The sequence below is a fragment of the Bos javanicus genome, chromosome 17 (assembly GCF_032452875.1).
Source record: "Bos javanicus breed banteng chromosome 17, ARS-OSU_banteng_1.0, whole genome shotgun sequence".
NCBI classification, from domain to species: Eukaryota; Metazoa; Chordata; class Mammalia; order Artiodactyla; family Bovidae; genus Bos; species Bos javanicus.
In genome coordinates this window covers 53,458,205-53,484,661 of record NC_083884.1, presented here as the reverse complement: position 1 = coordinate 53,484,661, position 26,457 = coordinate 53,458,205, and the positions used below count along the sequence as shown (strand labels likewise).

Here is a 26,457-nt window from a genome sequence, read left to right as displayed (position 1 = left end):
AACTAGAGACAGAATTAAAGTCTTAAAGATGGGACTGGGAGACTGAAGACCTCTTGGGTCAAGAGCCCTGTTCCTTGGAGCCACATCACTTTTATTTAGTGTTTTGGCAAGCAGAAAGTATCTTATGTTACCATGAAGTCCGCCTTCTGTGTCCCTGGTCATGTCTCCCATTTTATTGATTACTTTAAACTATCTTTGTTATTTTCTTGTGCAAGGGCTATCACCTAGCTGGAGGTCATAGACCTGAATATGCCTTGGGAAAACATCTTAGTGTGTGTACAAGCAGTGTTCTGAGCTTGCGCTGACCCGGCACTCCAAGGTCCACACTATGTTTTTCCTTAGCTTAGCAGGGTGTGACAACCCCAACTGATCAACCCGATGTACTTTTATTTGGGTGATGCTGTATTGCTATATTTTGCTTTTATTCTTTTCCCATGGCTATTTTCTCATGGCTTAGCCAGAGCAACAGGCGGCTGACTATTAACCCTGCAAGTAATGTGCTTTATTTTTTTTTATTTGAGTGATAGATATACAAATATTTGTTATATTATTATCTTGTTAAACATCTGAGAGTTTCTAATTTTTAAAAAGGTAAATAGAGCAAAAAATCAAAACCAGTGAAAGGTGTTTTCAGGTACTGGAGACACAGAACTAGAGAAACTACTCTTTTATATCTTTTTTATTTTATTTTTCTCTTTTAATAAAAAAAATGGGTGTACATGTGTTCATATGTACATCATGTATACATATCATTTTTAGTTTTCGGAACCAGAAAGCCCACGTTAAAATTGGTATTTTGTTTATAAGAAAGGAACCTGAAGTACTTCCCTGGCAGTCCAGTGATTAAGACTCCATGCTTTCAAAGCAGGAGGCTCTAGTTTGATCCCTGGTCGGGAAACAGATACCACATGCCACATGGCTAAAAGATAATTAAATAAAATTAAAAGAAAAAAGAAACCTGAAAATTTGGCTTTGTCTATATTCAAGTTGTATCTAGCAGCTAAAGAACCTTTGATGGAAAACTAGACATGAAACATAATTGTGTGGTCATCTTCTAAAAACCAGCTCCATTTATTAAAAAAATTTTTTTTAATTAATTAATTTGGCTGTGCTGGATCGTAGTTGCAGCACACGGGGTCTTCAGTCTTTAGTTGCAGTATGTGGGATCTTTGGTTGCAGTGTGCGAAGTCTTAGTTGTGGCATCTGGGATCTAGATCTTTGATCAGAATCAAACCTCGGCCCCCTTCATTGTCAGCACCGAATCTTAGCCACTAGATCACCAGGGAAGTCCCTCAATTAACTTCTGGACAGCATAATTTCAGACCTTCTCTTGAGTTTCAGGCTTTTTGGAAGGGGTTTTGAAATTTTTGTTCTGTTTATTTACTTTTGGGTGTGCTGGGTCTTCACTGCAGCATGCTGGTTTTCTCTAGTTGCAGCACATGGGGGCTGCTTGTAGAGCACAGGCTCTGGAGTGTGCAGGCTCAGTAGCTGTGGCTCATGGGCTTCTCTAGTTGTGCCGTGAAGGCTTAGTTGCCTCATGGCATAGGGATCTTAGTTCCCTGACCAGGCATTGAACTTGAGTCCCCTGCATTGGAAGGTGAATTCTTAACCACCGGAGTACTTGGGAAGTCCCAAGTTAAGTTTTCTCAGCCATACAATAGGGATCTTAGTATTTACCCATAGGATTATGATGAGGTTCAAATGCTTACTTAGGTTTTTATGAGAATTCACTGAGATAATTCACATAAAGCTCTTAGTACACTACTGGTCACATCTAGTGAGGACTCAGTAGAAATGATTTATGTAACTTTGCAATCTGGATTACCTTTCAGTTATCTAAGTGTTACCTTCTTTAATGCTTTTTTTTTTTTTTAATATTTATTTTTATTTATTTACTTGGCTATACCAGGTCTTAGTTTTGGCATTTGGGATCTTTAGTTGCAGTATGTGGAATCTAGTTCCCTGACCAGGGATTGAACCCAGGCCCCCTGCATTAGGAGCACGGAGTCTTACCCAGTGGACCACCAGGAAAGTCGCAATGCTTATTCTTGAACTGCATGAATACTCACTTTTTTCTTTTTTTAGTATACAGCATAAGGTTTCATCAACAAGTGTTATTTTGCTTCAGACTTCTTGATGTGGCATGTTTATATTACAGCTTGTTTACAAAGTAAAATCAAATGATATATTGGAGAAACTAGCTTTGAGTTCTCTGGACACCAGTGAGCAGACTAAATGGCAAAAACTTGTAAATGAAGCCAAGGAAAATCTACATAAAATCCAGGTATGTTTTCCCTGTTGTATACTGGAATATTCAGATTGATGGACTGATCTGCATTGTGTTGCCTTACCATGTCTGGCATTCATGCAACAGGATGATGAGTTTGTGATGAATTACTGCTTGGAGGCTCAGTGGATAACCTATGAAACCACCCATGAAATGCTAAATTATGCCAAAACCAGGGTAAGTTTTTCTAATGTTTGTTCATGTTAGTTTGTCTTATACAAAAGAAATAATTTCCAGAAAGCTGAATTGTTTTTATATCAGTTTTTAAAGTGCATTTTTAATATACATATTTTTTCCAAATGATGCCATTTTTTGCTATAGATTGTTCTTCTCACTGATCTTTGACTGAATACTGTTGCCAGTTAAATTCCTTAAAATCAAGGTGTAATATGGGCAAAATGTGAGCTGTTTTCATGCAATGCATTATTTTTAAGATATATAATTTCTTTATTCATCTCAGTTCAGTGCAATTTAATTTTTAAAAATGATTTTTTTACTTTAATTCACAGAATGGAGAACCTGACATAGCCAATATTCTAACTATGTTTCTTATTCATCTTAGCTTTTGAAGAAAGAAGATAAAACTGTTCTTGTCTATTCTGATGGCTTAAAAGAGGTAATTGCATTAGATTTATAGGTTAATTTGGGGATGAATGTACTAATAGAATATGCTTTTGAATTCAAGATAGGTCTGTACTTTTTCAAGAGCAAGTTACTTTAATACATTTTTCCTTATTGCAAAATGGGATTAATAATAGTACTTAAGGGTTATTTTGAAATCAAATGAAATATTTCCTCTTAGGTATTTTTTTAGTGATTGCTACCTCAAATAATTATAAATTATGATAGTTATGATGGTGTCAAAAAATATATGTGTGTGTACATGTACATGCAGATCTTCCTAGACTTATGATGGGGTTATGTCCTGACCAACCCATCATTAAGCTGAAAATATCATAAGTGAAAAATACATTTAAGGGACTTCCCTGGCAGTCCAGTGGTTAAGACTCCGTGCTCCCAATGCAGGGGGCACAGCTTCCATCCCTGCTCGGGGAACTAAGATCCTGCATGCCGCATGCAAATAAAGAAAAGTACGTATAATACACCCAACCAACTGAACATCGTAGTTTGGCTTCGCCTACGTTAAATGTGCTCAGAGACTTACATTAGCTAGAGTTGAGCAAAATCATCTGACTTAAGGCCTACTTTGTAATAAAGTGTCAAATAGCTCATGTAATTTATTGAATACTGTACTGAAAGTGAAAACACAAAATGGTTGAAAGGGTATCAGTTGTTTGGGATTATGAGGCTGAAGGGGAGCTACAGCTTCTTAATTCTTCCCAGCATAAGAAAGTATTGTCTTGTATATTGTCATTAACACAGGAAGAGATCCAAATTTGAAGTGTGGTTTCTATTGAATGCATATTGGTTTTCCACCATCATAAAGTCAAAAAATCTTAAGTTGAACCATTGCATGTCAGGGACCATCTATATAATTTTTAACTCTTATCTTAAAGTAAATGTTTAGTATAATCCAGCTAGGTTTTACCAGAAGGTCATATTTATAAATCAGTGGGAAAACTAATTGATTTTGAAAGACACTTTCCCTGCTAAGCTTTAGGCACTTCCTACATCATCCATTGGGATTGAAACATTTGGAAGGCAGATTTAAAGGCACAGTTCATATACAAATACCTTCCTCTTTGCAGTTTTATTGCAATGACTGTGACTGGAAATGTTTCCATCAGTCCAAGTTTTATGTTTTGTGTTAAATAAAGGCAGTCATATTTAGGGGTATTGACCTGTAATGCAGGATAAAAGGAAAATATGCGCAAGATTTCTAAAACAGAATGCCTAATTTTGGGTGTTTTTTATTTTAATGTTACTGCACACAATATTCAGACTGTTGGGTTTATTTTTAGGTACTAAGGGCTCATGCAAAATTGACTACTTTTTATGGAGCATTTGGACCAGAAAAATTCAGGTGTGTACATTTGGACTGTCATAAAAGATACAGCAATGCTTTGTATGAATTTGTGTTTCTAGGGAGTGAATGATGGAAAATGTTATCCTCCCTGCTAAACTTTAGGCACTTCCTACCTCATCCAGGTAAGGCAGACCACCTTACCTGCCTCCTGAGAAATCCGTATGCAGGTCAAGAAGCAACAGTTAGAACCAGACATGGAACAACAGACTGGTTTCAAATTGGGAAAGGCGTCCTCAAGGCTGTATATTGTTACCCTGCTTATTTAACTTATGTGCAGAGTACATCATGTGAAATGCTGGGCTGGATAAAGCACAAGCTGGAATCAAGATTGCTGGGAGAAACATCAATAACCTCAGATGTGCAGATGACACCACTCTTATGGCAGAAAGTGAAGAAGAACTGAAGAGCCTCTTGATGAAAGTGAAAGAGTTGAGTGAAAAAATTGGCCTAAAACTCAACATTGAGAAAACTAAGATCATGGCATCTGGTCCCATCACTTCATGGAAAATAGATGGGGAAACAATGGTAACAGTTAGAGACTATTTTTTGGGAGCTCCAAAATCACTGTAGCCATGAAATTAAAAGACGCTTGCTCCTTGGAAGAAAAGCTATGACCAACCTAGACAGCATATTAAAAAGCAGAGACATTACTTTTCTGACAAAGGTCCGTCCAATTAAAGCTAAGGTTTTTCCAGTAGTCGTGTATAGATGTGAGAGCTAGACTATAAAGAAAGCTGAGTGCCGAAGAATTGATGCTTTTGAATTGTGTTGTTGAAGACTCTTGAGAGTGCCTTGGGCTGCAGGGAGATCAAACCAGTCAATCCTAAAGGAAATCAGTCCTGAGTATTCACTGGAAAGACTGATGCTGAAGCTGAAACTCCAGTACTTTGGCCATCTAATGTGAAGAACTGACTCATTGAAAAAGACCCTGTTGCTGGGAAAGACTGAAGGCAGGAGGAGAAGGAAGATGGCAGAAGATGAGACAGTTGGATGGCATCACTGACTCGACGGACATGAGTTTGAGCAAGCTATGGGAGTTGGTGATGGATAGGGAAGCCTGGCGTGCTACAGTCCATGGGGTTGCAAAGAGTCAGACGTGACTGAGCGACTGAACTGACATCATCCATTGGGTTTGAAACGTTTGGAAGGCAGATTTAAAGGCACGTACCTTTGGCCTTAGCAATTCATTTCTGGAAATTAATTCTATTAGATATACTAACGTGCACCAAGAAAGCATTTATAAATATGCAGTATAGCTACTTCAAACATAAGTTTATTTATCGTGATAAACTAACAATGAAGGAAGCTTTATTTTTTTCCTTGTGGCTCTTCAGTTATTCCAGTACTATCATTAAACATTCCACCTTTTCAGTGCTAACTGAAAATGTTACCTTAATTACATATTAAAATTCTCATGTGTGTTTAAGTTTCTGGAATATAATTGTGTTCACTTGATCTCATCTCTATTCATTCACCAGTATCCAATAGTTTTAATTAATGTAGCTTTAAAGTGTCCTATTAACTGATAGACTAGTCTCACTATGCTTATTTTCCAGAATTTGGGGGATTACTCTTTTCTGTATGAGTCAGAATCAGCTTATTCAGTTTTTTAAAAATCTTATTTTTGTTGGATTTTTTATTATTTTTTAAATGGGAATGTGCTGAACCTAAGATCAATTTGGGGAGAACCACTATCTGCAATATCAAATCTTGATATTTAACGACAGTATGTGTCTTCCTTGGAGGAGGAAATGGCAACCCACTCCAGTATTCTTGCCTGGGTAATCCCATGGAGAGAGGAGCCTGGTGGGCTGCAGTCCATGGGATCACAAGAGTCGGACACAGCTTAGCAACTGAGCCCACACGCACATGTCTTCCTACTCATTCTATTCTTTTCTTATATTCCTGAGTGGTAGCTACTCAGTTGTCTTCATGTAGATTTTGTATACTTTATGTGAATTTTGTTCTTTCTTCCTACTATTATAAATGGAACTGTATCATATTCTCAAAAGAATATAGAAGCTATTGTTTTTTTAAAATTACTTTTAAATCAGTTACCTTATTGAACTCCTTTTTTTTTTTTGCTTATAGTAATATTTCAGTTAATCTTGCTTTTTCCAAGTATATTATTATATATGCAAATAATGATAATTTTGCTTCATTTTTTCATTTCTTGCCCAGTTTCATTGACTGATACTTGTAGGACATTATTAAATAATGATGGTAAACAGACATCCTTCTGTTAGTCCTGATGTTAGTGAAAATGCTTATTTTGTCTTATTTAATCATGACACAGGCTTGTAGAGTATTGTCTTTTTGTCATTTTAAGGAAGTATTCATCTTGTATTTCTGAGCTTTAATTAAGACTGGGTAGTCACTACAGCATTATTGATTATAGCAAAAGACTGGAAATAACCCTAAGGTTCACCTGTGGGGGGTCTAGTTAGATTATAGTAAATCCATGCCATGGAATCATATGTAGTCCTTAAAAAGAATAATAACTATATTTGCTCATTTGGTACAAGTGCCAAAATAATATTAAATGAATTTTTTCAAGTATAAACAGTATATATTAAAAATTCATTGAAATCATTCATTTAAAATTTAAAATGGTTGCTTGAATATGTAGTGATTATTTCAGAAAGGGTCTATAAGAAGAGCTGTGCCTTCTGGGGAGGGAAATACAGGAATTCTATAGGTCTGGATAAGAAGGAGACTAATTGTATAATCTTTGGTATTTTTTTTTAACTCTGAGGAAAAAAACTAGTTAAAATGCATAATGATATCCACTTGTATAACCTTAATATATATTTTTAAACTATTAGCTTCTTTCCTCTTTTTGACTTTGCAGTGGTAGTTCTTGGATTGAATTTCTGAATAATGAAGATGACCTTAAGGATATTTTTTTACAGCTAAGAGAAGGAAACCTTGTTTGTGCACAGTACCTCTGGCTGAGACATCGGGTAATTTCTTTTGCATTTTTTCTGAATGGCTTTATAGTTCCCTAGAGATGTTATTGAATCAGTGTTGGAAACAAATGAGGTGGGAGGAATGACTGGGCAATGAGGCGTTTTCAGACTGTTTGATAAAATAGAGAAAACCGTTCTCTGATGATATTAACTCAGAGGAAATATGATGATAAAATAGGAACTTACGTTGTCTCATTACTCAGAGTCTAGTTGGGTCCTAAACTTAGCTCAAGAGGTAACATTCTATTAAACAGTTTATTGCCACAGTTTATTCACACCTTCTTTGTTAATGGTGGGGAAGGTAGTCATATTGCAGCTCAGATAGTGGTAAAGGGTTGCCTGTTACAGTTGCTGCTCTAAATCACCTGAATAATGATATAGGATATTAGGTCTGAAGAGCAGGATCTGGGTGTGAGGCTGTTAAAGACACATGCTTGTTAGGGCTTATGCTGTCACCTTCAGTTAAGTTTTCCTTAGAAAGGCATCTCTGCCAGTTCCTCTGCCTCGATTTATTAACTCGTACTCACTGCCGTGAGGTTTCATGGAATTTGGCTACCAACATGAATCATTTGCTTTAAGGGTCAATTAAATCAGTAAAATATTTCTTGAGATGACTTCCTAATAAGTCTTTCCCTCTTGGGAGGCTCTCAGTTTAAATTTATCAGATAAATCTTAGTTTCTCACTCTATGATTTAGGCAAACTTTGAAAGCAGATTTGATGTGAAAATGCTTGAGAACTTGCTCAACTCAATTTCTACACCAATCTCTCTGCAAAAGCTTTGTCCATGGCTTAAAAATGATGTGATCCCATTTGTGAGAAAGACTGTACCTGAAGGACAGGTAAGTTGCTGTCAGTGTTTCCACTCTGGATGATTCAATTTTATTTTTTACTTTATATGGTTAAAGATTAAGTCATGCTAACACCAGGTAGTTCATTTTAGTATCTCTTTTGAAAGATTATCATGGAGGTTTTAAATTATTTCAGTGATTATCTATTTGTACTTTATATGATGTATCTATTTCAGAAAATTCTTGCAAAATGGTTGGAGCAAGCAGCCAGGAACCTTGAATTAACTGATAAGGTAATACCAGTATACTTAGTAGTAAAGAGACATTTCAAGTACTCCCCATTTTGTTTTGAAAATAAAAACATTATTTTTAATGGTCTCTAATATTTTTTTAAAGGCAAACTGGCCAGAAAATGGGCTTCAACTGGCAGAGGTATTTTTTACAGCAGAAAATGAGTTGGGATTGGCATCCTCTTGGAGTTGGAGTTCCTTGGTATGATACAAAAAAGAAATTTTTAGTAATAAAACATTTGATTCTTTACCATCTGAGCCTCCAGGGAAGCCCAGTTAAAAAGTATTTAATTTATATTAAAAAGTTTATCTCTGTAGTTAGACATATGTGCCTATTACATTTTCTTTCTGTGTGTTCTTTTGTTGTGTACATTTACAATCCACAAAAAGGAAAATCCTAATGTTTCTGTCACAACTTCAACCTGTTCTAATGCATTGTTTTTCTTTATTGAACCAAAGGGAAACAATATATAAACATACTCCTAAGTAGTCTAATTGGGATTTTATGCATTAGTAGCATTTCATAGTCCTTTAAAAGGGCAAAACTTAATAATGCATTAGGATTAGTTTTTTTGGAGAAGGAAATGGCAACCCGCTCCAGTGTTCTTGCCTGGAGAATCCCAGGGACGGGGGAGCCTGGTGGGCTGCCGTCTATGGGGTTGCACAGTTGGACACGACTGAAGCGACTTAGCATAGCATATACTATTAAGAATAAAATAAAAATTTTTTCTGTAGGTTGCAAGCAGTATATTGATATCATATAATCTTTATGTTATAATCTATAAAGTATATTGATCATTATATGTTTTTTCCACAAGAGAGCTTTTCCTCTTTTTCTTTTCCCTAATTGCCTTTTATCAATTGAAAATTCTGTTTCTTGTATATAGCTTTAGGAAATGTCATAGCTTTATATCTGGTTTTAATCTATAGCTTTACATCTATATGATCAGAACATTGAGGACCATCTAAATGATGTTTGTGTACCTAAGTATATTTGGGGTTCTGAAAAAATATTACACTGTATTAATAGTTTTTTCTATTTTTTTTTTAAGAAAGAAAAATTTCAGATTTCTATTGGATTCTGATCTGTTAATTTGTACTAGTTAATTTTAGTTAGACTTATACAAAATTTAAAGGCATAAGTTATTTGTCTTTCCCTCATGCTTTTATTTCATATCCGTAACAACTTCAACATTTTTGTTTTACAAGGATAATCAAAACATGGAGGAAGTATGTCAGTTAAGGACTTTGGTAAATAACCTTCGAGAGTTAATCACACTGCATAGGAAATACAACTGCAAATTAGCCCTCTCTGATTTTGAGAAGGTAGGTAAAAGTCTAGATTTATCAGAATTATTTTACCACAGTCAACATGACTAGAGTTTGCATTTATGCCATCTTTATTTTGATATCCAGGAGGATACAACCACCATTGTATTCCGAATGTTTGATAAAGTGCTGGCCCCCGAGCTTATTCCTTCCATCTTCCAGAAATTCATAAGAGTTTACATGCATGAACATGACTTACAGGAGGAGGAACTTCTGCTTTTGTACATAGAGGTAACTTCTTTTTTCCTGGATCCGTGCAGTGTGTCGTTGTATTGAATGTTTGACTCTTTGAGGAATGTGGATACTTAACATTAGGATTTGTGCAGCATATTGTTGTTAAGAATGTGAGTTAACTCTGCTACTCATTGGCTGGTAACCTCGACACAATGGGATAATATTAGGACTTTCTGCAAATGGCTGTTGTGAAATAACAGAAGTGTGAACAAAGTTTTCTGCGCCATGTAAAAGTGAAGACCAAGGTTTTGGCAATTTTGCACTGTTGACCGTAGTTCATCATTCATAGCTAAGTACAAGTTTTTGGTTTTTTAAATATCCATAAAAGCTGTTTATCTGTATTTATTTATGTGTGTGTGGGTTGGTTTTGTTTCTTTGTTTTCTAGTGAGTTTTAAATTTAAACAAAATGTTTGTCTCATTTTAGGATTTACTGAAGAGATGTAGCTCAAAGTTCACCTCACTCTTTGATACAGCCTGGGAAGCAAAAGCCATGGCAGTAATAGGATGTTTATCTGACACAGATGTAAGTGAATAGTGATCATATAGGTTTTTTTTTTGAGCATTGCATCCTTTCTTAAAAGTTTCTTTTTTCTGGTCACAAAAGCAGCAGATATTTTTCGCTGTTCACCTGACACTGCCACAACATTGTTAGTTGGCTATATTCCCCAGTACAGAACAAAAGCTTAAAGTTTGAAAAAAATAAATATTAAAAAGCAAAACCAAGAAAAAGCAATACATATTTGTTAGAAAGAATTTATATAATATGAAAAAAATAATAAAAAAAATAAAATCACAATCACCCATGATTCTTTTTTCTCGTGAAAATAAAAAGTGAAAAGTCTTCTCATTCCCACCTGCAGAAATACCACGTGGACATTTGAATGCATGTATTTCCAGCATTTCTATGGTCTTACAAACATACAGTTTTTAATATTTTTATCATATGCCTTTATTTTGACTTCACACTGTTTTTAGTCATTATTGTAAAATGTGAATAAAATCATAAAAAACCTTTTTAAACACAGAGACTGTAGAAAATAATGACTTAATATGTGTGAATTTTGGAAGAAATACATGGTTTTGCTGTCAGAAGATGAAGTATTCTCAAGTTTCCATACAGCAGATGCAGGGCCCCTGCTGTAGATTGGGCAGCATCGTTAATTAGCATGAAACGTAAATCCGAGGGCTAGTCACTGTTGGTGCGTGTGTGTCTTTGTAGCTCATATTTGATGCTGTGCTCAAGATAATGTATGCCGCAGTGGTCCCCTGGAGTGCAGCTGTGGAGCAGCTGGTGAAACAGCACCTGGAGATGGACCATCCCAAGTAAGACTACAGTCTCCTGATCTACTTTTTTGGTGTGGGATAAACTATGTTTTGAGTTGAAATTAACATTTTTTTCTGTCCTTTACTGTGTCTCTTAGTATTTCATAACAGAGACAGTCCATGTTAATATCAATAAATTTACTTTTAGGGTCAAGCTGTTACAGGAAAGTTACAAACTAATGGAGATGAAAAAACTTTTACGAGGCTATGGAATAAGGGAGGTGAATCTCTTAAACAAGGAAATAATGGTAAGACCAATAATTGAAGAATCTTTTAACACCTTTGTTCCACTTCTAGAACACCACGGGAAATGTGACCGGGTTTTACATTCTTAAAGATTCATATACCTAGGTTCTTCACTACTTTCCTTTTCTTAGATAAGATGTTAACAGAGTGTTTGATTGGTTATTAAAACAGTAAAGACAACAGATAATTAAGGAGCTAAAGAAGCAGATTACATCATAATTTGTGTACTTTAAATATATATAATTTTTACTTATCAATTAAATCTCAAAGCTAAGGGGAACCAAAAAAAGTGAAAGGATTGTCATTAAATTCAGAATACAAATTGTGTTTTAATTCTTCATACAGTTTAGTTTTTGCCTCATTGTTTTAATTACATAAACATGATTTCTGGGTTCTCTGTGAGATTTCATAACAAAGAAATATGAATTATATCTATTTCAGAGGGTGGTCAGATACATTCTCAAACAAGATGTCCCATCTTCTTTAGAAGATGCTTTGAAGGTGGCTGAAGCATATATGTTGCCTAAAGATGAAATCTACAGTCTAAGGATTATTGACCTGATTGATAGAGAACAGGTGTGAAAGTTTTATATTATTCTTACTTTTATCCATATATGGTTTCTTTGTTTTGAGTTTTTAAAGATTTAACTATCAAATTATACAAATAGACAAGCATTAAAGCAAAGTTATACCAACATTAGGCATTAGATTGGCCTCTATCTATAGTTTTTTTTTCTTTTAAAGTATTTTGTGAGTACCTAAAGAGCTTTCATGGGAGAAGGCAATGGCACCCCACTCCAGTACTCTTGCCTGGAACATCCCATGGATGGAGGAGCCTGGTAGGCTGCAGTCCATGGGGTCGTGAAGAGTCAGACATGACCCAGCGACTTCACTTTCACTTTTCACTTTCAAGCATTGGAGAAGGCAATGGCAACCCACTCCAGTGTTCTTGCCTGGAGAATCCCAAGATGGGGGAGCCTGGTGGGCTCCCGTCTATGGGGTCGCACAGAGTAGGACACAACTGAAGCGACTTAGCAGCAGCAGCAGCAGCAGAAGCAAAGAGCTTTCATAGTCTTTGGTAGTTAACAAAATTTAGCTCATGTTTTATATATGCTATAGGACCCTTTGTTCCAAGAATAGGATGTGGGTTTATTTTTGTATTTTTAAGTGTCTTTATATAATTCTAAAACTATTCAGTTCAGTTCAGTTCAGTTCAGTCGCTCAGTCGTGTCCGACTCTTTGCGACCCCATGAATCGCAGCACGCCAGGCCTCCCTGTCCATCACCAACTCCCGGAGTTCACTCAGACTCACGTCCATCGAGTCAGTGATGCCATCCAGCCATCTCATCCTCTGTCGTCCCCTTCTCCTCCTGCCCCCAATCCCTCCCAGCATCAGAGTCTTTTCCAATGAATCAACTCTTCGCGTGAGGTGGCCAAAGTACTGGAGTTTCAGCTTTAGCATCATTCCTTCCAAAGAAATCCCAGGGCTGATCTCCTTCAGAATGGACTGCTTGGATCTCCTTGCAGTCCAAGGGACTCTCAAGAGTCTTCTCCAACACCACAGTTCAAAAGCATCAATTCTTTGGCGCTCAGCCTTCTTCACAGTCCAACTCTCACATCCATAATGACCACAGGAAAAACCATAGCCTTGACTAGACGGACCTTTGTTGGCAAAGTAATGTCTCTGCTTTTGAATATGCTATCTAGGTTGGTCATAACTTTCCTTCCAAGGAGTAAGCGTCTTTTAATTTTATGGCTGCAGTCACCATCTGCAGTGATTTTGGAGCCCAAAAAAATAAAGCCTGCCACTGTTTCCACTGTTTCCCCATCTATTTCCCATGAAGTAATGGGACCAGTTGCCATGACCTTAGTTTTCTGAATGTTGAGCTTTAAGCCAACTTTTTCACTCTCTACTTTCATCAAGAGGCTTTTTAGTTCCTAAACTATTAGGCATACCCAAGAATTACAAAGGGTAGTATTTTAATTTTTTTGTTTTCTGTCATATGAAACAATTTTCAGATTTTTAAACCATGGAATCATAATCTGTTTTTCAAAATGATATCATTTCATCTTTAAGTAATAAAGTTAGGAGGTAAATCCAAATCATTCCTTGCCAGTACCTGCTGTTTTTTTCTTCCTTTCAAACTCTGACTGTAGGGTGAAGATTGTGTCCTTCTGTTGAGGTCTTTGCCTCTTGCTGAAGCTAAGAAAACTGCAGAAAGAGTAATCATATGGGCACGACTGGCTTTACAGGAAGAACCAGATACTTCTAATGAGGTGAGATTTTGACTAAATAAAATGAAGATAAATCCAGTTTTTATGGCTATTTATCAATAGGATAGAAAAGACAGACTCACAGATAAGAGTATTTGTCCTTCTCACTGCTACAGTGGCCTAATATGAAAATTCCTGTTTACTATGTCAAAAATTTATCATATAGAAATAAAAACAAATATGACTGCCTTGGAGCAGTGCCTCTGGGCCCACACTGAGTAATCTAGGATCTGCAGATCAGAAGGAATAATTGAAGCACCTGTTGGACATAGAGTTTTCCCTAATGCCTTAAAGTGTAAACAATGTTTTACATTGCATGGGGCATAATCATTACTCTCAAGTAACATCAGCCGCAGAAACAATGTATATCTAATCTGAGAACAGAATCTTGAAACTTAGCAGTTACCAGAAAGCCAATTCAGGATAGACAGATAAGGAACCTAAAACCTAATTTATCCAGGGGAGTTGAGTTTTTTAAACCTTTGGAGATACTTACTTCCCAGTCATTCTCAGTGATTCACTTCCCTTCAATCTTTTTCTTTTTTTCCCATTGCAGCCTTTTTTTTTTTTTTTTTAAGAGGTGGAGGCTGCTCCTGGTCTTGGTTGCTGCATGTGGGATTTAGTTCCCCGACCAGGGGTCAAACCCAAGCCCCCTGCATTGGGAGCATAGACCACCAGAGAAGTCTCCACTGCAGTCATTCTTTTACCTTTAGGGAAATGATTTTTTAAAACACCTAAAATTTATTATCCTCTTACTGTTCACAGAAAAGCAGTGAACATCGTTGTGAAGGAGGCCCTGTTGTTAGCTCCTTACTGATTGAGTTTAGAAACTAAAATTTTAAAATTAGTGGCTTTCCCAAGAGTATTTGGAAAGTGGCAGCGCCTCACATAAAACTCTGTCTTCTCAATTACCAGCTTCAACTGCAACCCATGATCAAAATGTTTGAGTACTTCATATGAACCCGACCCTGACTAAGCCTTTTACATACATCATCTCTTTAAATTAAAGCTTTTCCCTCGTTGGTTTTTCTTATCTTAAAAAAAGAAAGTTTTTTTTTCTTTTTTGGTCTTGAGAATAATGATTATTTCTTAGACTTCTGATTTCTATACTAAACAAGTTCAATTCTTTTTAACTTTTCCAGAGAGCTTTATCCCAATGTTTTCTCAAATAAGTATAAGCTATTAAACAAAATCCAAATGCTTGTTAATTATAGTGTAACTGAAAGGTGATGTGGGAGATTTACATATTCTGTGATATCCCTAAATCATACATGAGAGAGTCCGTTTGGTATTTTTCATATTTAGCTTATATAGTATTCGTGTATCATCCTTTCCTTGAGTGCCCAACTCCCTATAACATAGACCTCTCGATTGTTCAGCCATTTCTATTATTTATTCTGATTCTGTGCTTTTTATGTATTTGTTTATATATGCACTACCTATACAATGGCAGATACAAGAAATGGACTTCATTTTGCATTTCTCTTTTTAGGACAAGGCCTGGAGACTGTCTGTAGCGAAAACATCAGTAGACATTCTTAAAATACTTTGCAACAGTCAGAAAGGTAGTTTCCATTTCTATTCCCTCACTTTGGTATAGTTCTAAAACCGATCCTTTTCAGGAGCAGGTATCAGTGACATCTGCCATACTGGTGCACAGGCTCTGGTCATGTCTTTTTGTTTGTTTGGCTCAGACTGTATGTTTTCATGTTTGTAATATTTATTAATTTGACTGCGCCAGCTCTTTTTGCAGCATGTGGGATCTAGTTTCCTGACTAGGGACTGAACCCGTGCTTCCTGCATTGGGAGTGTGGAATCTTAGCCACTGGACCACCAATGAAATCCCCTGGTTGTCTTGTTTGATCCCACACATTTTTCTTCAGGAAAAGCCTTCCTTGCCTTATTCTTTTGATTAGCAGTGTAAGAGCAGAATTATCTAAGAGTAGCTCATCATTTGTGTATACTTCAGTGACTGTTTAACGCCAGGCTAGATTTCTCTGGTGCCTTGCACTGTTCACTCACATTGCTCACTTATCATTTGATTTATGGCTGAGGAAAAAACCATTTAACCTTGAACTTAAAACAGTTAGCAAGGGACTTTCCCAGCAATCCAGTGGTTAAGACTCCACCTTCCGTGGAGAGAGGGCCTGAGTTTGATCCCCGGTCAGGGAACTAAGGTCCCATATGCCTTGAGGTGTGGCCAAAATTTTTGAAAAAATAAATGTACTATTTCCAACAAGAAAAGCTAGAACAGACAAATAATTACCAAAGTAACTTTCTTGGAGGGAAAAAATCTAGACTTTATTTCAGAAAAATTGCCATTTCTCATGTAACCAAAAAACTTCTTTTTTCTACTTTCAAAGAGAATACTTAGATTTCTTTTTTTTTAATTGGAGGACAATTGCTTTACAATGTTGTATGGTTTCTGCCATACGTCACCATGAATCAGCCATAGGTTTACTTATGTCCCCTCCCTCTTGAACCTCCCTCCCTAGATTTCTTTTTGTGCTTACTTAAATTGTCTTCTATCAGAATCTGAAAAGAACTACTGAAGATTTGAGAAAACCAAAGTGAATTAAAATTTTAGCTTTTAAAAATTCTGATAATATCAGAATTTAGATGTCTTCTATAACTTTTAAAAATTGAATTACAGATAATCTGCAGAAGAAAGATGAATGGGAAGAAACCTTGAAACAGTTTAAAACTGTTGCTAGCTTACAGGTAAGTTAAGCCATGTTGAACATTATTACCTGGCTAATCAGTGCATTTGGCATAAATGATCAGTTCCTCCTTAAGATTTTCTGCAGTAGCCTTCAGGAACTTTAGATATACTGGTTTTCCTTTTCTCTTTTTAAAAAAAGTAATTTTATTTATTCATTTACTTTTGGCTATGCTGAGTCTTCTTTGCTGTGCAGGATTTTTCTCTACTTTCCAGTTGCAGTGCTCAGGCTTCTCACTGTGGTGGCTTCTCTTGTTAGCAGCACATCAGATCAAATCAGTCGTTCAGTCGTATCCGACTCTTTGCAACCCCATGAATCCCAGCATGCCAGGCCTCCCTGTCCATCACCAACTCCCGGAGTTCAGTGAGACTCACGTCCATCAAGTCAGTGATGCCATCCAGCCATCTCATCCTCTGTCGTCCCCTTCTCCTCTTGCCCCCGATCCCTCCCAGCATCAGAGTCTTTTCCAATGAGTCAACCCTTCGCATGAGGTGGCCAAAGTACTGGAGTTTCAGCTTTAGCATCATTCCTTCCAAAGAAATCCCAGGGCTGATTTCCTTCAGAATGGACTGGTTGGATCTCCTTGCAGTCCAAGGGACTCTCAAGAGTCTTCTCCAACACCACAGTTCAAAAGCATCAGTTCTTCAGCGCTCAGCCTTCTTCACAGCCCAACTCTCACTTCAGTAATTGTGGTGCAAAGGTTCAATAGTTGTGGTTCCTGGACTATAAATCATAGGCTCAATAGTTGTGGTGCCCAGGATTAGTTGCTCTGCCACTTCAATCCCGAACCAGGGATTGAACCTGTGTCTCCTGCATTGGGCAGGTAGATTCTTTACCACTGTCTGTTTTTTTTGGAAGCAGCTTTAATGCGATATAATTCACATACCATACATCTCATCCATTTGAAGTGTATGTATAATTCAGTAACTTCTTCGATGTACTGCATTACTGATTGTTTAAATCATGGTAAAGTACATACAATGTAAAATTGGCCATTTTAACCATTTTTCAATACACAATTCAGTGGTGTTGACTCCACTCACAATGTTGTACAACCATCACCGGTGTCTGCTTTTTATCACCTCAAGCAGAAACTTTGCATCTGTTCAGCAATACAACTCCCCATTCCTCTCTTCCTGCAGCGCCCGGTAACCTCTAATCAACTTTTTATCTCTATGAATTTGCCTGTTCTAGAAATTTCATAAAAGTGGAATCATAAAATATTTGTCCTTTTGTGTCTGACATTTTTTGCTTAGCATAATGTTTTCAAGGTTCATTCATGTTGTAGGATGTATAGCACTTCCTTCCTTCCTCTGAATAATATTCCACTGTACAGCTCTATCACATTTTTATTTATTTCTTGATGGCCATTCAGTTTGTTTTCACATTGGGGCTGTTGTGAATAATGCTGCATTGCACATGGATGTTCAAATATCTGTTAAGTTCCTGCCTTCAGTTCCTTTGGGTGTATACCCGGGAGAGGAATTGCTGAGTCATATGGCAATTCTGTCTTGTTTTAACTTTTTAAGAAATGTTCTCTCTTTTTTGAACTAGTCAGTTGTTCCATGTAAGATTCTAACTGTTGATTCTTGACCCGAATACCCGTGTATAAGCGAAGAGGAACTAAAGAGTCTCTTGATGAAGGTGAAAGAGGAGAGTGAAAAAGCTGGCTTAAAATTCCGCATTAAAAAACTAAGGTCATGGCATCCGGTCCCATCACTTCATGTCAGATAGGAAGGGAAAAAGCAGAAGCAGTGACAGATTTTCTTTTCTTGGGCTCCAAAATCACTGCAGATGGTGACTGCGGCCATGAAATTAGAAGACAGTTGCTCCTTGGAAACCTAGGCAATGTATTAAGAAGCAGAGACATCACTTTTCTGACAAAGCTCTGTGTGGTCAAAGCTATGGTTTTTCCAGTAGTTGTGTAGAGATGTGAGAGCTGGACCATAAAGAAGGCTGAGTGACAAAGAATCGATGCTTTTGAATTGTGATGCTAGAGAAGACTCTTGATAGTCCCTTGGACTGCAAGGAGATCAGACCAGTCAATCCTAAAGAAAATTAACCCTGAATATTCAATGGAAGGACTGATGCTGAGGCTGAAGCTCCATTATTTTGGCCACCTGATACGAAGAGCTGACTCATTGGAAAAGACCCTGATGCTGGGAAAAATTGAAGGCAAGAGGAGAAGAGAGCAGAGGATGAGATAACATCACTGACTTAATGGACATGAACTTGAGTAAACTCCAGGAGACATTGGAGGAGAGAGAGGCCTGGCGTGCTGCAGTCCATGGCGTTGCAAAGAGTTGGACACGACTTTGTGACTAAATAACAACTCTCTTTTTAAACTATATTCTAGCAATCGTTTATGCCTTTTTAAAAAACCATTTTGATCTAAGGTATCTGTATAGATTATTTAATTCCAGTGACCCTGAATGATGGCTAACAGTAGCCATCACTTACTCAGTTCTTACCATGTACTATACATGATTCCAGGGGCTTCTCATATGCTATCTAATTGTCACAGTAGCTCCCCACAGAGGTTACTATTACCATTCTCCTTTATAGAGGAGGAAACTGAGAAACCACAGCGTTTCAAAATATTGTGAAAGAGAGCAAATTTTATGTAGAAACCAGTCCAAAAGATGACTATCTACTTCATGATCTCTACTTTTTTTCTATATAGTTTCATTCTAGGCAGTTTGCTTTTTCTTGAAAATTAATTTCTGTTTACTTTGAACGGATTAACTGTCTTCAGATGTGAAATTTGAAATTAACTTTATTTTGGCTCCAGGTCTTTCCTAATGTGAAAAGACTTTGTAAATAGAAAGGCTATCAGGGCTCACGGAAAAGTAGGAAATGGAGTACATACAAGGATCTCTTTGTGAAAGGTTGAAGTAAATACACTGGCAAATGTAACTCTCAACTGTTTTATCTCGAAGTATGGGAAGAAGAAATAACTTATCACAATTTATTGTACCACAGTTTCTCAAAGAATAGCCCATGGAATCCCAAGGGTCTCTGAGACCCTCTCAGGGAGTCCATGAGGTTAAAACTATATTTATAGCAAAAATAAGAAGTGATTTTTTCTTTCCAACCATATTCTCTCATGAGGGTAGTGGGGTTTTCAGAAGCTTCATGCTGTGATAACATTGTCACTCTAAAGACTGATAGAATGTGCATTTTTATATGCCCATGTATTTAAAATTTTTCTGTTTAATTTCCAATACAGTAAATATTGATAGATATCTCATTAAAATTTGGGGGAGGGCCCTGTTTTGTTTTTGGTTATGCCGGGTCTTGGTTGCTGTGCAGACTTTCCTCTAGTTTCAGAGAGGAGGGATGCGCTCTAGTGGTGCTCAGGCTGCTCATGGTGCTGGCTTCTATTGTTGGGCTCTTGGGCATGCAGACATCAGTAGTTGCAGCTCCTGGGCCTAGTTGCTGCTCGGCCTGTGGGTTCTTCCCGAACCAGGGATCGAACCTGTCTCCTGCACTGGCAGGCAAATTCTTGAGCACTGAGCCACCAGGGAAGCCCCCCTCAATAGTTTTTAAGAGTATAAAGAGGTGCTGCACCCCTAAAGTTTGAGACCTTCCGTTTTAAACAATAGATGTCTTCATGTAAAGCACCCAGGAGTCAGGATAAGTTAACTTCTCCACATTCTTCTTACATTTGAGAATTGCAGATCTTTTAAAGCAACAGTTTTGATATAAGCAAAGTCGTGTTTAGTTATGCTACTATTTGTGGAGCATTCCTTGTGCCAGGTGTAGTGGGGAGAGGCCAAGGATGCTGCTAAACAACCTTTTGTACCCAGACAGCCTCTGCAGGAAACAATTATCTGGCAGATAGAGAAACCCTGCTCCAAAGTGTGGTGTCAAATAAAAAAGTCCCCCTCACTGCCACTGCCTCTTGGTGCCCTTCCTTGGGCTTCAAGAAGACTTTTTCTATTGGGTTGGAAAAATAAATCCTAGTTCTGGAGTTAGAAGCCAACCAGGAGTTATTACAGAAAACAGCAAAGCTGGCTTCTTCACGCCACCAGGGTGGAATTGCACAAACCTAATACTTAACCCCTTTCTCCTTCTGCTCAGGGTTAGGTTTAGAATTACTGAGAATTACTGTAGGTTTAGAATTACAACAGAATTGCTGAGCCAAATACACTCAGCAGTGCTGAAGTTAGGAAACCCTCGGTTAAAGTGATATTTTCCCCTGTCCCAACCTTTATATAAGTTACTTTTGAAATATAGAGACTTAAATTCTTAATTTACAAGGGAGAAAAGAGATTCGTGACACACCAGTGATGTTCAGCCATGGATGAACTGAACCGACATGGGGCCTTGTCTCGCTTGCCTTATTGCAGGAGAACTTTGAGGTCTTTCTTTCATTTGAAGATTATAGCAAGAGTTCCCTGGTAGCAGAGCTCCGGGAGCAGCACATTAAAGCTCACCAAGTTGCACAGGCCAAACACAAACCCTGGAGGCCAGCAGAGCCCCGGGCCACTGAGGAGCAGAGGCTGAGCGCTGAGTCCAAGCTGCACCGACAGGCGCTGACCCTGCAGGTGTCCAGGCAACAGCTGGAAGCCGAGCTGACCTTGAGGGCCTTGAGCGATGGGAACGTGGAAGCTGCACTGAGAAAATGCAGGTGAGTTCTTAGTCCCCAGATCACACAGCTCATCAGAAAGGAACACCCACTTCATTTATTTCTTTGATGATAAGGATAGGGCTGGTGGTAAGTCAGAAAGAGAAATACAAATACCGTATATTAACACATATATGTGGAATCTGAAAAAATTGGTATAGATGATCTTATTTACAAAGCAAAACTAGAGATACAGACGTAGAGAACAAACATATGGACACCAAGGGGAATGGGGGAGGGGGGTGAATTGGGAGATTGAGATGACACATATATACTACTGATGCTATGTGTGAAATAGATAGCTAATGGGAACCTACTGTATAGCCCAGGGAACTCTGCTTTGTGGTGACCTAAACAGGAGGGAAATCAGAAAAAAGAAAAAAGTATATGTATGTATATATACTCTTATATATATACAAGAGTATATGTATGTATATATAAAGAGGATATATGTATGTATACATATAGTTGATTGACTTTGCTGCACAACAGAAACTAATACGACATTGTAAAGCAACTATAATCAACAATTTTTTTTAAGCTATAAGCCTAATTTTCAATAAGCAGTAAAAAATTTAAAAAGATACCTAGGGCTGGTGACCCTTTCACTTCCACAGAAATGATTCTTGGTTTCTCACCCTAAGAGCCTGTCTTGGTTGCCTGAGTCAGAAAGAGGGAGCGTAGAAGTCTAGTAACTGACCCCCCAAGTATCTGAACGGTTCAGATAACTGAACCATTGAGTATAGGTCATCTTGCACTACAACAGTACCCCAAGCAAGTTTTCACTGTGTACTGTGAAAGCATTTAAAGACATTGTACATGTTGGTAGTGATTATATATTAGTCTGAGTAAGGCAAACACATCTGTTTCCCACGTGAGTGTTCTAACTTCTGACGCTTGCTTTCTTCTAAAGGGACTTGTTTAAATATCACTGCAACACCGACACTGGGCAGTTCCTGTTCCTGATGTGTCAGAAGCTGTGTCACATGTTGGCCAGTGGCGTTCCAATGACAGTACCTGTGGGTCTAAATCTTCCCTCCGAGATACATGACCTTGCATGCCAGGCTGCCACCATCTGCAGTCCAGGTGACAAGATTTATAATCTACATAGTTTTATGTTCTCTGCTTCATTCCATTTTTGTCTAGCTAATGCTGTCCCCTTACAATTGGACATGTGAAGGTATGGAGTGATCGTTACCCCCTTTCACAAAGGGACACTTATAATTGAATCTCTGTGGGGATTACTATTTTAAAATATTTCCAAAGTTAGCAATGTCATTTTTTTTTTTCAATATTTATTTCTCTTCTTGGCTGTGCCAGGTCTTAGTTGTCAAGCAGAGTCTTTAGTTGCAGCGTGTGAGATCTAGTTCTCTGACCAGGGATCGAACCCAGGCCCCCTGCATTGGGAGTGCAGAGGCTGAGCCTCTGGACCACCAGAGAAGTCCCAACAATGTCATTTCTGACTGTTGACAATACTCACTTTCAGGGGATGGTGAAATTCCTTGCCTCCCCATATCTGATCTTACTTTCCAGTCAAGCTTAAGAAAAATATTGACCTGTATTATTTAGGGTAGTCAAAGCTATGTGAAAACCTTTCTCTCTACTTTGTGGCCTGTCTTAGAATTTTGAATGGTAATTATTAAAAAGATTTGTTGTTGTTGTTGTTATTCTAAACACATGAAATAATAGTTTAATGATTTTTCTCCACTTTCAGATTTTGTGCTGGACGCCTTAGAACTCTGTAAATATACTTTGATGGCAGTAGAGCTTTCCAGACAGTGCCAAATGGATGATTGTGGAATTCTCACGAAAGTAAATTGCTTTGAATTTCTTTCCCTTAAACAAAACCCCAGCCCAATCCATTATATACCACTTTTAAATTATTTGCATAGTTTATAAAAATACTGAATCAACCTCTTATATTTTCTTACTCTATACCAGAGAACTACTTAAGGACATGAGACCACTTCTCTTTTCTAGTCACATTTATTGGCTTTAATTTTCATTCTTTTGAAACAGTGGGCCTCAAACAAGGCATCTCTGGACATTGTCCAGAGTAACTATTTAATTTTTTTTTCTTTGGCCTCACAGTTTGTGGGATCATCCCTGACCACGAATGGTACCCAGACCCCCACAGTGAACACACCAAATCCTGACCACTGGACTGCCAGGAAATTCCCTGAGCAATAATTTAACTTAAAGCAGCATTATTTTAAGCCCTCGACCAGAAGAAACAGACTTTATAGTCTGGCTAAAATTACATTTGGCTCTAATAGATCTGATTCTGGATTCTACTCAGTGAAGAGGGCATCTGTGTCCCACCATGTCCTTATTTATGTGTTTTCTGTACACTTTGATATTTAGACTTCTTTTGGAACTCATAAAGATCCATATGAGGAATGGTCTTACTGTGACTTCTTCAGTGAAGATGGAATAGTTCTTGAGTCACAGATGGTGCTCCCTGTCATCTATGAATTGATTTCGTCACTTGTACCTCTGGCTGGTAATTCTTATCTGTGTAATATCTTTTTCCTGCGTATTTCTGGGTTTGGAACTGGAACTACTCACAGTAGCATGGATGAATCAATTGTAGGCATGAGTGTGTGTGTGCTAAGTTGCTTCAGTCATATCCAACTCTATGTGACCCTGTGGACAGTGGCCTGCCAGGCTCCTCTGTCCATGGGATTCTCCAGGCAAGAATGTTAGAGTGTGTCGCTGTGCTCTTCTCCATATTACAGGCATAATGCTGAACAAATGAAGCAAGGAATAAAAGAATACATATTGTATTATTTCATTTATGTAAAAAACAGGCTATAAGGCGGCCATGCTGTTGGAAATGAGGATAGTGGTTACTCTTGGGGGGTTGACCAGAAGGAGACAAGGGGGCGGTTTCTGGGAGCTCTTAGTGTTCTGTTTCTTGGTCTGGATGTACACTTTTCTGTGTATTTTTCTGTATGTATACTTGGGTTTTTTATTTTTTAAGTAGCAGATTGCTTTAGAATGTTATTTGATAAGAGCACAATATTAAAGTATCCCTGGGACTATGTGTTCTATGAAAGAGTTATTATTGAATTTATTCTGTTTTGTAGAAAGCAAGAGATATCCCTTGGATTCTGTGAGTTTACCATACTGCTTCACCAGTGAAGGTATATGGCATCAAACATGTATAACCACTGTTTCCCTTTTGTAAATTTGCCAGTACAGAAAGTTCTTTAAATCCTGGATATGAACCTGATACAATGTCCTCATTTCTTAGTTACTACTGTTACATTGTTACTCTTCCAAACAGTCAGGAGAGTGGGTCATTTGGCTTATCTATTGTTAACTTTTGTGAATCTGTTCTACATTTTGGTCTTCCAAGTGGAGAAGTTATTTTCTTCAGCTCATGACTTAAAGCATCTCAGAATAAGCAAGTTAAAATCAAAGTACCTCCATACCCATGTACTTAACTATTTTCCAGTTTCAATCAGACCTCTTGTTAACTCTCATTTACTAACTTTGAGAACCAATTCTATGACTATTCTGTGCATTGAAGAAGTAGACCGTCCCAGAAGACAGTTTCCAAATATGGTCTTTGTTTAAAAAAAAAAATCTAAAGATTAAAATACTTTTATTCAAGTAAAATTCTTTTTTATCATTTCACAGGAGACAGCCTAATGTTACCTGTTATCAATTCCATCTCTGCCTTGCTTCAGAACCTTCAGGAATCTAGCCAGTGGGAACTGGCCCTAAAATTTGTGATTGGTTCCTTTGGTACCTGCCTTCAGCACTCTGTGTCAAGCTTCATGAATGCCAGTTTGAGCGAAAAGGTATTATTTCGAGAACAAATACGTTCAGTTAGCAAGAATATAAATACAAAAGCACTGTTAAACAAAGAAATTGGGAGCCCACATTTTCCCATTTGGCTTTGTAGTGAGGAAATGGATTATTTGCCAGGTTTAGGAAACATCTGTTGAACATCTACAAAAATGTATACTTGATTTTATCGGAAATTGTCCATCTGCTCTTTGTTTTTACTGTGGCCCAAACTATTGTAATTATTACAACATTATGAAAAGACTGTAGAAGACAAGCTATCTATTGATAACTTGCTTATGAAGCTGGTCTCAGAAGGAATTGCATTCATTTCTACTACGCTATTGATATTTACTAAATGTGAGTTTTTCTTTTTTTAAAAAAAAACAGCTTTATTGAAATATAGCTTTCAAAATTAAAATGCACGTATTTTAAGTATGTCAACCAATGTATTTTCACCTTGTTGCCAACACTATAATCAAGGTACAGAGTATTTTAAAAGGTTCTATTTTTGTCCTTTCCCAGTTAATTCCCCTTCACGTCCCAGCTTTCTGTCATTATAGATTAAATGACAGTGCTGTTTGCATATGATGGTGAATTTTCAAAGTTCCTTAATATTTAAGAAAAGTTTTCAAAATGCTCATAGAAATGGACCTGAGGATTCTTTCCTTTTTTTTTTTTTTAAAGTTGTTTGAAGAGGCCCCTTTAGTTAAATCCAGGCACGTTGTTATGGAATTGAAAGAGAAAGCTGTTACGTTTATCAGGGGAAATGCCACCACACTCTTGTACAAAGTGAGTATTTGTTTGTGCTAAGTTCCTCTCCCTCCCCACTGCCCCACCCTGATTGCTTCTGCAGGTAAGTGTGCTCTGTCACATAGAACTTACTAGAGTTGCTTTCCTTAAATTTGTAATAGTGATAAAAGACATGAAATCTAAGCAGCAAGTCGGAACTATTTTACTATAAATAACTTTTTGTGCAACGCTTGTTCTTTCTTAGTCTGAAATTAAATTTAGTGGCAAATCAGCTGTTAGAGACCGAGTTCTGTTTTAATTGTGAGGAACTTGCTTCTCCAGGTGCTTTCTCCCTACAGGTATTTAATTGTCGCCTGGTGGATCTCGACTTGGCACTGGGGTACTGCACTCTCTTACCGCAAAAAGAAGTCTTTGAGAATCTCTGGAAGCTCACAGATAAAGCATGGCAGAATTACGACAAAATATTGGTATGACTTAAGGAGGCACACCTTCGGTTCCTGAAGAATTAAAGATTTAGCGAAAGAAATAAAACTGGTTTGCCACCAGATTTTCAAGATTTAGCAGAAGAAGCATCAAGCTAACTCACATGGTTTCTATTAGCTTTTTCCTAACTAGTGACACACCAGAGATTGCATATGCAGGTCCTAAGCATTGCTCAACCCAGGGAATTGTATTTTTTTTTTCTTAAATCTGTATGCAGCCACAGAACCTCACTGCATATTCTTACTCTAGTGTATTTGAAACCTTAAATTCACGGGCCAGTTTTTTTTCAAAGGACAAGTTTAATGGATGCGAAACTTGTCTTTAATATTTGTTTTAAAATTTGCCCT

The 26,457-nt window shown here is 37.5% G+C and overlaps 1 protein-coding gene across 4 annotated transcripts in view; it reads left to right on the top strand.

The window, feature by feature from the left end:
• KNTC1 (kinetochore associated 1) overlaps positions 1–26,457 on the top strand; it is a 70,460-nt gene that overhangs the window by 18,571 nt on the left and 25,432 nt on the right. For all 4 annotated transcript variants that reach the window (XM_061384691.1, XM_061384694.1, XM_061384690.1 and 1 more), the window contains 25 exons: positions 2,159–2,284; positions 2,375–2,464; positions 2,850–2,903; positions 4,210–4,271; positions 7,126–7,237; positions 7,940–8,083; positions 8,269–8,325; positions 8,429–8,524; positions 9,532–9,648; positions 9,739–9,882; positions 10,311–10,409; positions 11,106–11,209; positions 11,358–11,457; positions 11,897–12,031; positions 13,613–13,732; positions 15,222–15,294; positions 16,383–16,450; positions 20,802–21,082; positions 21,993–22,165; positions 22,794–22,891; positions 23,444–23,582; positions 24,169–24,225; positions 24,725–24,888; positions 25,562–25,666; positions 25,966–26,094. In XM_061384691.1, coding sequence (XP_061240675.1) covers positions 2,159–2,284; positions 2,375–2,464; positions 2,850–2,903; positions 4,210–4,271; positions 7,126–7,237; positions 7,940–8,083; positions 8,269–8,325; positions 8,429–8,524; positions 9,532–9,648; positions 9,739–9,882; positions 10,311–10,409; positions 11,106–11,209; positions 11,358–11,457; positions 11,897–12,031; positions 13,613–13,732; positions 15,222–15,294; positions 16,383–16,450; positions 20,802–21,082; positions 21,993–22,165; positions 22,794–22,891; positions 23,444–23,582; positions 24,169–24,225; positions 24,725–24,888; positions 25,562–25,666; positions 25,966–26,094 — 2,847 coding nt within the window. The remainder of the gene's footprint in view (positions 1–2,158; positions 2,285–2,374; positions 2,465–2,849; positions 2,904–4,209; positions 4,272–7,125; positions 7,238–7,939; positions 8,084–8,268; positions 8,326–8,428; positions 8,525–9,531; positions 9,649–9,738; positions 9,883–10,310; positions 10,410–11,105; positions 11,210–11,357; positions 11,458–11,896; positions 12,032–13,612; positions 13,733–15,221; positions 15,295–16,382; positions 16,451–20,801; positions 21,083–21,992; positions 22,166–22,793; positions 22,892–23,443; positions 23,583–24,168; positions 24,226–24,724; positions 24,889–25,561; positions 25,667–25,965; positions 26,095–26,457) is intronic.